Genomic DNA, 12208 nt, shown 5'->3' with positions numbered 1-12208 from the left:
TAATTCCTAAACATTGTCAACTTTTTTTGCTGGCCTTGCTCCTGTAAATGTAATTGTTTCATTGCTAAGTTAAACAGTTTCACCTGTTAAGTGTTTAGACAGAAGGTTGCTGTTAAAGGTGCAGGAGCAAAACCAACAAAGTGTTGATAATTCTAACACGAAATAAGTGTCAAAGCACAAGTATCATAAGAAGAATATGATTGGAGACAACTAGACAAATAGGTACCGCTCCGGCGGGAAGGTAAACAGCGTTTCCGTGCGCTGCTCTGGTTCGCCAGAACCGGCTTAGTCATGCTGGCCACATGACCCGGAAGCTGTCTGTGGACAAACACCGGCTCCCTCGGCCAGTAAAGCGAGATGAGCTCCGCAACCCCAGAGTCATCCATGACTGGACCTAATGGTCAGGGGCACCTTTACCTTTACCTTTACCTTTACCGTATTGATCGTTACCTCTGTAAAGAGAAGGCTTGAAATGAATGCATTAAGTTAAACTGCTGAGGCAGAAATCCAAGAAACAAAAAACTAAGGTGATTAATTTTTCCTACATTATATATTGACAACAATAGTTTGGTGCATTTATTTGCCCCAGACAAATAAAGCATTGCCATAAAGTTACCGTTTTCAGGATCTGAGCTAAATTGGGTTCAGAGTTGCAGGTTAATAAAGTTACTGATTAACCAAGTGAAGGTGATACTGTACTTATTCACTATCATACATTATCAGAGTATCTGTTATCAGAGTATAAATTATGTTCTATAAAAGTTCATTTTAACCAGCGAAACAAAAGTTCATTTTAACCAGTGAAACGAATCTGGTTCTCTTTAGCGTTTCTTGTCTGCCTGGGGAGATGAGGACTGAATCCTGCCCCTTACTTGTTGAACGTTATAAAGAATACAAGTTAAGTATTGCAAAAACTACTTGTAAGCAATTAAATCTGTACAGATGTCCATCAGCCAGACTTAAGCCTAATGAGGGCACAGCTAGCTTTGCTTCATTGCAGTACCAATGAGGGGCAATTCTTACATTCCTCCATTGTGAGAACTGTCCATTTCTGGGTTTATTCGAAGCTTCTCCTACTGCACAAGCAGTCAGCACACTGCTGGCCTTTGAACTTTTTTTTAACTGAAAGAAACATGAAAGAGGGCAGATAAAACAAGAACTGACAGAGAAAGAGACAGGAAGGAAGAAAAGACAGGAAATTTGAAGAAATAAAAAAGACAGGGTACAAGCAAAATAGACGTGCCTTGAAAAGAATAGAGGAGTAAGGGGATGTCGCCCTCAGTTGTAACTAGGGAGAGGAGGGGTTATTGGGCTGTTTTATTATTATTATGTATTTTTAATTTTATATTGTGTTTTTATGTTGTAACCTGTGGGTATAGGTTGGTATACTCATTTAATAAATAAAATAAACCAATAAATATTTTACTTATACAAATAAAACATATAATTTTATTTAATAAATAAACCCTCGGTTAGAACTAGCCTATAGCTGAGTACATTACTGAGACTCCCTTTGCTTGCAATATGAAGCTAAGCCCCCACCCCAAATTACAATTTTTATATTTACCCTCTGTTACAAAATGACTATCCTGTAAAATAAGTTATAAAATATGTTTATATTTACTGTTATAATATGCTAAGGATGAACAGAGGCTCTTCACAAAATGGCTCTCCAAAACTGTGTTGTTGCCTCAAGGCCATGTATCATTTACTACACTGCTTTTCCTTCAACTTCTCTGATGCTTTCTACTCCTTGGCCTACGCAGTTCAATCTGCAAACCCTCACAGTCTGTTCTGCCTAGCAGGTCTCAATCTGAAGTCACTCTGAGATGTTGCTTTCTATTGAACCAAACTTTCTAGAAGTATAGTCATGGGATATGTGTCTTCAAGGATTTGTGGAGGACAAAACTTAACACAGGCAAATGGAAACAAAGCTCCAGGAGTCCTGGGAACTGTTGTATGACACAGAGACATGTCCTAGGCCACAGCTGCTGTTTTAATTGAGAAAAGAAAACAGAAATGTTGGAGAAGGAAGGATTAAGGAGCCTGCACAAGGAGCTAAAAGGAGAGTCAGGGGTCTGTGCTACCTGGGCTATCAGGCCTAAGTTCTACTGAAGAGCTGGGCAGGAAGGAGCCACTTCAAGGCCTGTGAAGAACTGTAGCTGCTGGAGGCAACTTTTGGCCACTGGCTGCTGAACACTAAATCACACCTCTTCGCCTTTGGAAAGCTTATTGCTTGCTGGATAAGAAAAGCACAAAGCTTGTGCCATAAGGATGTTTAGAGGGGGACAGAGAGTAAAATTTGCTTACACTGCTTTCTTTTTACCCCTATGTTTGTTCAGTCACTTCAGTTCTTTTGTGTATCCTTTCAACTTAAAAGTTCTTTTTCTCATCCGTTTCCTTTTTTTAAAAAACAACCTAGTTCCTTATTAAATCTCATATGCCCAATTGCACAAAACACTTACTTCACACTGCACAAATATTTTTGACACTGCACAAAATGTGTCTAGTTGCATGTTAGAATAAACTCTGGTTCATTTATTCCTCTCTCTGCTTCCTTTTCTTTAACCAGTCACTGATCTGTAAGAGGATCAGTCTTTTTATCCCACTTATGCAACTATAATAATAATAATAATAATTTATTATTTATACCCCGCCCATCTGGCTGAGTTTCCCCAGCCACTCTGGGCGGCTCCCAATCAGTGTTAAAAACAATACAGCATTACATATTAAAAACTTCCCTGAACAGGGCTGCCTTAAGATGTCTTCTGAATGACAGGTAATTCTTTATCTCTTTGACATCTGATGGGAGGGCGTTCCACAGGTCGGGCGCCACTACCGAGAAGGCCCTCTGCCTGGTTCCCTGTAGCCTCACTTCTCGCAATGAGGGAACCGCCAGAAGGCCCTCGGTGCTGGATCTCAGTGTCCGGGCTGAACGATGGGGGTGGAGATGCTCCTTCAGGTATACAGGACCGAGGCCGTTTAGGGCTTTAAAGGTCAGCACCAACACTTTGAATCGTGCTCGGAAACGTACTGGGAGCCAGTGCAGATCTCTCAGAACCGGTGTTATGTGGTCCCGGCGGCCACTCCCAGTCACCAGTCTAGCTGCCGCATTCTGGATTAATTGCAGTTTCCGGGTCACCTTCAAAGGTAGCCCCACGTAGAGCGCGTTGCAGTAGTCCAAGCGTGAGATAACCAGAGCATGCACCACTCTGGCGAGACAGTCCGCGGGAAGGTAGGGTCTTAGCCTGCGTACCAGGTGGAGCTGGTAGACAGCTGCCCTGGACACAGAGTTAACCTGCGCCTCCATGGACAGCTGTGAGTCCAAAATGACTCCCAGGCTGCGCACCTGGTCCTTCAGGGGCACAGTTACCCCATTCAGGACCAGGGAATCCTCCACACCTGCCCGCCTCCTGTCCCCCAAAAACAGTACTTCTGTCTTGTCAGGATTCAACCTCAATCTGTTAGCCGCCATCCAACCTCCAACCGCCTCCAGGCACTCACACAGGACCTTCACCGCCTTCACTGGTTCTGATTTAAAGGAGAGGTAGAGCTGGGTGTCATCTGCATACTGATGAACACCCAGTCCAACCCCCTGATGATCTCTCCCAGCGGCTTCATATAGATGTTAAAAAGCATGGGGGAGAGGACGGAACCCTGAGGTACCCCACAAGTGAGGGCCCAAGGGTCTGAACACTCATCCCCCACCACCACTTTCTGAACACGGCCCAGGAGGAAGGAGCGGAACCACTGTATAACAGTGCCCCCAGCTCCCAGCCCCTCTAGACGGTCCAGAAGGATGTTATGGTCGATGGTGTCAAAGGCCGCTGAGAGATCCAGCAGAACTAGGAAACAGCTCTCACCTTTGTCCCTAGCCCGCCGGAGATCATCAACCAGCGCGACCAAGGCAGTTTCAGTCCCATGGTGAGGCCTGAATCCCGATTGGAAGGGATCCAAATGGTCCGTTTCCTCCAGGCGTGCTTGGAGTTGTTCAGCAACCACCCGCTCAATCACCTTGCCCAAGAATGGAAGATTTGAGACTGGGCGATAGTTGGCCAAATTGGCCGGGTCTAAAGATGTTTTTTTAAGAAGCGGTTTAATGACCGCCTCTTTCAGCGGGTCTGGGAAGGCTCCCTCACAGAGGGAAGCATTCACCACCCCGCAAAGCCCATCGCCCAGCCCTTCCCGGCTCGCTTTTATCAGCCAGGATGGGCAAGGATCAAGAAGACAGGTGGTCGGTTTCACTCGTCCAAGCAGCCTGTCCACATCCTCGGAGGTAACAGATTGGAATTGATCCCATATAACAGGACCAGACAGAACTCTAGCACTCTCCCGCCCTGGCCCTGCTCCCACTGTGGAGTCTACTTCCTTCTGAATCTGAGCGATTTTATCTGCAAAAAACTTTGCAAAAGCATTGCAGGAGATCTTGGGGTCCCTACCAGGCCCCGGTGGTACAGGTGGTTCCGATAAACTGCGAACCACCTGAAAAAGTCTCCTGCTGCTGTTTTCTGCAGATGCAATGGAGGCGGCGAAGAAGGCCCTCTTCGCCGTCGCCATTGCCACTTGGTAGGCTCGACGTTGAGCTCTAACCCGTGTCCGGTCTGATTCGGAATGAGTTTTCCGCCACCGGCGCTCTAGCCGTCTCAACGATTGTTTCATCACCCTCAGCTCCGGGGAGAACCACGGGGCTGTCCGGGCTCCATGCAATCGGAGAGGGCGCTTCGGAGCCAGACAGTCAATAGCCCTGGTTAACTCCGCATTCCAGCGTGCCACCAGGGAATCAGCTGAAAGGCCATCACCTTGGGATAAAGCATCCCCTACCACTCTCTGGAAGCCAATTGGATCCATTAAGTGGCGGGGGCGGACCATCCGAATCGGTCCCACCTCCCTGCGGAGGGGAAGGGTTGCGGAGAAGTCCAGTTGCACCAGGAAGTGATCTGACCATGGCACTTCTTTTGTTTCGCTTTTAGTTAATGTCAGATCACCAACATCCGTAGAGGTAAACACCAAGTCTAAGGCATGTCCGTGGCTATGAGTTGGGCCAGACTTATTCAGGGACAGCCCCATGGAGGCCATGCTTTCCACGAAGTCCCGAGCTGCCCCTTGTAAGGTCGTGTCGGCATGGATGTTAAAATCCCCCAGGACAACCAAGCTAGGTGTCTCCAGGAGTATATCCGCCACGACCTGAAGCAGCTCGGGCAGGGAATCCTTGGTGCAGCGGGGAGGTCGGTACACCAGTAGGAATCCTGTACTGCCCCTATTGCCCAACTTCCAGAACATGCACTCAGAAAACTGGGTCTTCCCAATAGGACGCCTGGTGCAGACTAATGACTTCCTAAAAATCACTGCAACCCCCCCTCCCCGCCCACATGACCTGGGTTGCTGTGCGTAAGAGAAACCTGGTGGGCAAGCAGCGGCAAGGACAGGCCCATCTGCCTCATCCAACCAGGTCTCTGTCACACATGCCAGGTCAAATCCTCCATCCACAATCAGGTCGTGGATGGCAGTGGTTTTATTCATCATTGACCTGGCATTGCACAGCAACACTTTCAGGTCATGTGGGTTTCCCTTGCTGATTACTGTATCCTTCCGGTCAGGACCAGACCTGGAGGCAGGGATAGTCCTCAAACAACGACTAAACCTGCCTCCTCGGTAATGACATGGTCTGGTCTTAGCATAACTCCTCCTCCTGCCCGTGATCACCGAGATCGGGTGTCCCAATACATCTCCCCCTGTGGAACCTGCCCCACCCAATCTATTGGCTGAGGCCCACTCCCAGGCAGCCATGACCCTCCCCCTTAAAAGGCAAAATACAAACTAAATAATAATTTAACAGAATAATAATAATAATAAAACAAAACAGAACAAAACAAAACAAAGCAAAACAAGGAACAATAGTGCTGACTCAGTGCTTATCCCTCCCCAAGCAGAAATAAAATAATGAAATAATATAATATTATAAAAACTTTTTTGGTGATGGACATTAAACATTGTCAAAAGCTTTTTGATAGTTTTTATTTGCATATTATTTGCTTACATGAACAAGTGTGTATTCTCACTGTCTTCATTCTGGCCAAACTGAGAACCACCACACTACTGGGAAAGGTTAATGGGGCAGAGACCGGCAGCTGGGAGGAAGATGGACAGAGGCAGCAAGTCATTCACAGCCCTTATTCTCACTGTTAGTGAGCCTCTGTCTGGTTTTACATCTTCACACTCACATGGTTTTCTGCCCTATACTCCCCAACACACCTACACAGAAAAATTGAGAGATCTTATGTGTATGGAGGAGGGGGGAAGGGACCATTCAAACATGCAAGTTTGAAATGCTATAGCTCAGGCATAGTTAAGTTACCTAAGTGAGTACTGTTAGGTTCTGTCACACCTGTGGGAGCTTCCAGGAATAGCAGGAATTGCTCCAACGAAGTCCATTGCTCAGCTCATTGCTTATATATCGAAGAAGGCCTGATGAATGCCAGAACCCCATATTCCTTGTTAAGTTATAACAAAAGTAACATAGTCATCATAGCATCATATCATATACCAAGTGAATTCATTCTCCAAGTGCCTGGCCTTATGTAAACAAAATGACACACTAGGAAATATCAGCAGGCTTGGGGAAATTTCAAGGTATAACCAAGTACACACACAAAAAAACCACCTTTAGGAAAAAACTGTAAGGGATGAAACCCACTCCCAAAATGCAGGCTAATGAAGATATAGAATGGACATAGAATGTTGACTGGTTGTTGCAGGTGGAGGGGGAATGGAATGAAGTGGTTGGAACAGCAGCATTTGACACTACAGCATTTGGATACATGCGGAAACAACACAAACATACCGTACATATCTCTAGTTACTTCCTTCTTAGTAGACATTATAACTCTGTGTGGATTTTCAAACACTGATTAGAATCTTGAGTATTGCCCAACTGTGAAACCAACCATTCAGCTGACAATACCAAAACCAGAAGAACATGTCTGGTCCACTAGATGCATACTGATAACTTCCGAGGAACTGATATCATAGCAACAACATTTTACTTTCAGTAAAGAAACACCTGTCAGCATACTTATGCAAATGACACTTGATGTGTTTAGTATCTCTCACACAGTAATTATAGCATAGTGTGACGTGTAGCTTACTCCACTGTGTAGCAGTGTTGGTTTTATTTTCTAAATTGGGCTACAAACTCTATCCTGGATGTCTCCTCTGTTGTTGCTTCTGATTATATGCAGGCTCTCCATTATCAGAACCAGCCCAAGTACTGAGGATCTGACAGCCTAGCAAAAGCAAGTAGTGTAAGCATGGTAGAAATCTAACATTTGGGGGGGTCAAAAGAAATTATTGTTACCAATGAATAACTGCACTGGGTGTTTCAAAATATAGATTTCTACTGATTTATTTTCTAGTTTCTTCCGTCATACAGGGCCAATTAGCATAGCATTTTTATGGTAAGCAGCAGGTGTTCGAGATCTGCTGTGGTCCCTAATTCAGGTTCTGTGTTTTTCAGAGCAGAAATGCTCTGCTCAAAAATAATTAAAAAAAGAATTTTAAGGAAAATGTTATTACACAATAAGAGGTTGTTAAATCCTCCTGAGCATTTCACTAACCCAGTAATTCAACTGTTTTTTTCCAAGTAGAAAATCTTCACAACCAAAGAGAAGGGTAGAGTTGTAAAAATCCACTAATGATGTTGTCCTATCTCTTGTTTCGGTTCAGCCAGTTTCATACACTTCATTGAGACAAATATGTGAGGCAGGATGGATGAGAATGCTTGTGCATACTACCCAAGCATGAGCCAAAAATAAAAGAGCCACCTGACATGTAGCTTCATCCTGCTGTATTAAGAGACAATAGAGGCTGTATTTGCACATCACAATAAACCATAGTCAATGTTTAATGTGAACAAGCAATATGCTACAGTGCATTGCTAAAAATCTCTGCTTTGCAACAGACCACAGTCCTTGGCTTGTTGATGCATCCAAATCTGTCTTTGTGCTTTGTTTCCCCAAACAAGTCACAAGTGGTAAGCAGAGATCTCTTGGCTGTTGGTAGTGATTTGTCTGAAGAAAAATAAACCATGAGCCCAGATCTAGACAACATGGCAAGCCAAGGTTTATGTCATGTTGCTCCCAGTGTGACCATGGGCAGGGAAGATACAAAGAGAGGACTTTTGAGCTATATGCACGAACAGCCTGCTTATTTGTGTCAAACCAACAGTTAGTTAAACCAACGGTTGACAAAACATTATGTGTTAACATGATGTGCGAATCAGGCCAGTGAGGCATACGTTCATATATTTTAATGCCTATCTATGCATAACCCGTAGGCATCGCTATGCCTTTGAATGAATTTTCAATATGAGGGATATTCCATAATTAGATACCGGTAATTTGTTTTCCTCCAGAAGAATTGGGAAGTATGAGCAAGAAAGTTTAGTAAATCTAATGTGTAAGAAAGATCCGGGATAGGGTAATGATATGCCCATGTCTTGTAGTCACCATCTGCCAGTGACTGAGTGAGCTAGCAGTAAATCACCCAAGCCAGTTGGAGTTAACTCTTTATTAGCAAAAACAGGACCTGTGCAGAATGTCAGGCCTAATGAGCACAGCAACTCCTCTCCAGCAGGTCTTGCCCCTTAAAGCAGTTGCTGAGACTGTAGGTCCCTGCCTCCTCCACAGCTTCCTAACCACCCCCTTCAGGGTTCTTCCTAAGCAATCTGAGACTATGCCTGTGTGTCTGCCTTTGCTCCCCCCCCCCTTTATGCCTCTTCTGGTTCTGGGAAACCGGGGGGGGGGGGGAGGGGAGCTTGGTGCCCAACCAGTCCCTTACAGGCATTCTTACATTCTTAGTGCATATTTCACTTCAAGTTGAGCTTGGATGAGCTGCTAAAAGACTGAGGTTATGAAGCCACAATGGTTTAGGTTGGCAGGGTAGGTTAGGAACAGTTTGTATTAATGTTTAGATAAATTGGCTTTGTAACTCCCACTACATTGAAAACTTGTTATCACCTTAGTTCTTCATCTGACTCTATATTCTTTTTGGGACTAAATAAATATTCCCCTGTAACTCAGATACAAATGTGCTCAAGAGCTGCTCAGGTGCATGAGAATCACCCAGATTCAAAGCATCACACACAGTTAGGGTTCAGTGTTGCTTTGTTTGGGAATATAAACAGAAAATATTGAGCAAGAGACGGGCAGCTCCTTGATCCGCATCCAAGTTGCCTCTATTGGTTAATCTGAAATTTTATCCTAATTAATTGCTCCAAGTATTATTTAAGGACATTTAATGGCACTTAAGGACATTTTCAGATAGGGTGTTTGTCATCTGGGAACCGGAAGGATTCAAGTAGTACTCAAAGGAGTAGAACAGGGATAGTTAACAAGTCCAGGGGAAGCTTAAAGGGTAGGTACAGACATTGCTTCTGCATAAAGAAGTTCCACAAACCACTGCACTGTTTAATCAGGTAATCTCTTGCCCCAGCCATCCTGTAACACAGAATGCTGCTTCCCAAAATGTTCCCCAAGGAAAGGTAATGGTTTTTAATCATTGGACTGGAGTGGTTTCTTGGTTCCTTATTTTGTGGTCGGAGCAGCATCAGCATCCAAACTTCAGTGCTACAGGCTGCGTACAGCTTAAAAGGCAGCTAGGTCGTTCTTTTTCTCAATTCAAATCGAAGCTGGATGCGGGGAGTGGGGGACACACATCAGAATGTAGTGGAAGCACACTAGTGGATGCAGAGTAAATGGGGGGGAGGTGTACATGGTGGGGACATGGAACAAATAATAAGGAAGGAAGAACCAACTACAGCCTTCTTCCCCCCTCTGCCCGTGCTCAGCAGACTGTATGCCACCACCCTTGCCTTAGGAGGTATGAAACTCTTGGGAAACTTTTATTGCAGTGCTAGATAAGCTTATTTAACATAAATTACCCAACTGTCAGTTAGCTACTTAAGCTAAACAACAAAACAAGTAACTGTTTAAATATTGTTGTATCCATTGCAGTTAAGGCTACAGTGCCATACCAACTTACTTGAGAGTAAGGACCCCCTCCTGAACTGAGTGGCAGTTGCTTCACAGGATCCGGCTGCACACCAATATAAACACACCCTTATACTTTCGGTCTCGAAGTTACCGTAATTTGGGGGGAAAGTGCACTTTGCAAAAATAGATGACATAAACTGTTCCCAAATGGAAACCCAATTCTTCTACATAGCTCACTCAGTAGAGCAAGAGATTTTTCTGTCCGGCCGCCCTTGGCCACACCACCTTACAGGTGCTCCCGGCAGCCCTCGCTCGATCCTCGCACTAAAGGACCGCGCCAGTTTTCTCCTTGCCGCGAAGGCGACTGGGCAGACCAGCAGCGTTCATAAAGGCAAGAGCCGAAGCGGCTGGACCGCATGAAAGCTACCGGAACAGTTTGAAAAAGGCGGGCTCTCTAGGGGGCTTTGCATATGCGCTTTTCTTTTTCCCCTTACCTGCATGGTGGAAATAAGCAAGTGCTTCTCTCCCCTTTCCCCGTGCAGCAAGATCAAGACAAGATCTCTCCTTGCTAGAACTCAGCTCGATCCCGCAGCATGAGAGGAACAATCCGCAGGGACCCCCAGGACACTTCGTTTAGGTCTCTCCACTCCTGTGTGTCGTCCTCTCTGGTTTCAGAGAGTCCCCGCGGCTCTGGGAGTGCGGACTTCCGCGTGAGGTTGCCTGGCTGCGCCGCGATTCTCTCCTTTCCCGATGAGAGGGAGCCGCCTGTCGGGTTTTGCCACAGGCAGGAAAGAGGAGGAGGAAGCGAGCGTGCCCTTTCCGCCCCCTCCGCCTTACCTGGGCACCACAAGTGGCTGGGGAGGGACAAAGCAGGCACTTCCCGCCATTGATGTGTCAGACTGATACTGCTGTGGCAGCTGAAAAGCCACAATGGTTTTCTTCCGTGTGTTTGTGTGTTTAGAGAACCAGAATCACCCAAGTCCCAGCTAATTCAGTAGGCAGAATTTCAGAACTGAAGTATAATGGGTGGTGGTGATATTATTATTATTATTATTATTATTATTATTAATAATAATAATAATAGTTTATAAGTTGCATTTATATCTCACTTTCTTCTCCAGGAAGCTCAAGGTGGTGTGCATGGTTCTCCCCCTGCTCATTTAATCCCCACAATAACCTTGTGAGGTAGGTTAAGATGAGAGGCAGTGACTGGTCACCCAGAGAAGTTCATGGCTGAGTAGGGTTTTGAACCATAGTTCTGCACATCCTAGCGCAACACTCTCTAACCACCATACCACCACTGGCTCTCAGCGTGTGTTCAAAGTGGTGAAAGCTGCAGTTTCTACTGGACCCCTATTGACTTTAGCCAAGGACTGAACACTTCATATAAAAGCCGCTCGCTATCTGTTACTTATGATGGGTTTGCTTCTATGGTGCTGTCCAGTTTTGTCAGTTATATAAGCAAAAGGTGCCCATCCCAGGAAGCTTACAGTCTAAAGTTGAGAAAGGAGATGAGCGAGAAGAGAGCAGGACCCAAACCAGTGGATTCAAGTTACAAGAAAGGAGATTCAGATTAAACTTCAGGAAGAACTTTCTGACAATAAGGGCTGTTCTACAATAGAATGGTACCCCTCAGACTCTCTGTTGATGGTTGTTAAGCAGAGGTTGGATGGCTATCTGTCAAGGATGCTTCACCTGAAATTTATGCATTGCAGGGTGTTGAACTACATGACCCTCAGGGTCCCTTCCAACTCTACAATTCTATGATCCCTGTGGCATGTGCAAAGGGCAATACAATGGTACCTCGGGTTACAAACGCTTTGGGTTACGCGTTTTCAGGTTGCGGACCGTGGGAAACCCGGAAGTACCGGAAAGGGTTACTTCCGGGTTTCACCGTGCGCGCAGAATCGCTAAATCATGCTTTCGGCATGTGCAGAAGACCAAATTGCAGCATGTGCAGACACGGCGCTGCAGGTTACAAACGCTGCAGGTTGCAGACATGCCTCCGTCACAGATTACGTCTGTAACCCGAGGTTCCACTGTATATAAATAATCCAAATAAATAAGAACAGAGCGGGGGATATGTATAGGGATGCATACCCTTCCTCTTTAATATTATTAGGATTCAGGGTTGTCCCATGAAATCAATCTATAAAATTAGAAATGGAGTACGTAAATGGAGTTAAATTTCCTGTTTCCCAGTCACTGGTCAGCCCCTG

The 12208-nt window shown here is 45.3% G+C and overlaps 1 protein-coding gene across 2 annotated transcripts in view; it reads right to left on the bottom strand.

Moving 5' to 3' along the window:
* ANO9 (anoctamin 9) overlaps nucleotides 1–10786 on the bottom strand; it is a 52664-nt gene extending 41878 nt beyond the window's left edge. For both annotated transcript variants that reach the window (XM_079970238.1, XM_079970236.1), the window contains exon 1: nucleotides 10484–10786. Coding sequence is in view for 1 of the 2 variants with exons in the window: in XM_079970236.1 (XP_079826362.1) it covers nucleotides 10484–10489 (6 nt within the window). In the remaining variant the exon portion in view is untranslated. The remainder of the gene's footprint in view (nucleotides 1–10483) is intronic.
* Nucleotides 10787–12208: the final 1422 nt, after the last annotated feature.

Source organism: Podarcis cretensis, assembly GCF_951804945.1.
Source record: "Podarcis cretensis genome assembly, chromosome: 1".
Taxonomy (NCBI): domain Eukaryota; kingdom Metazoa; phylum Chordata; class Lepidosauria; order Squamata; family Lacertidae; genus Podarcis; species Podarcis cretensis.
This window is presented reverse-complemented; position numbering and strand designations above follow the sequence as displayed.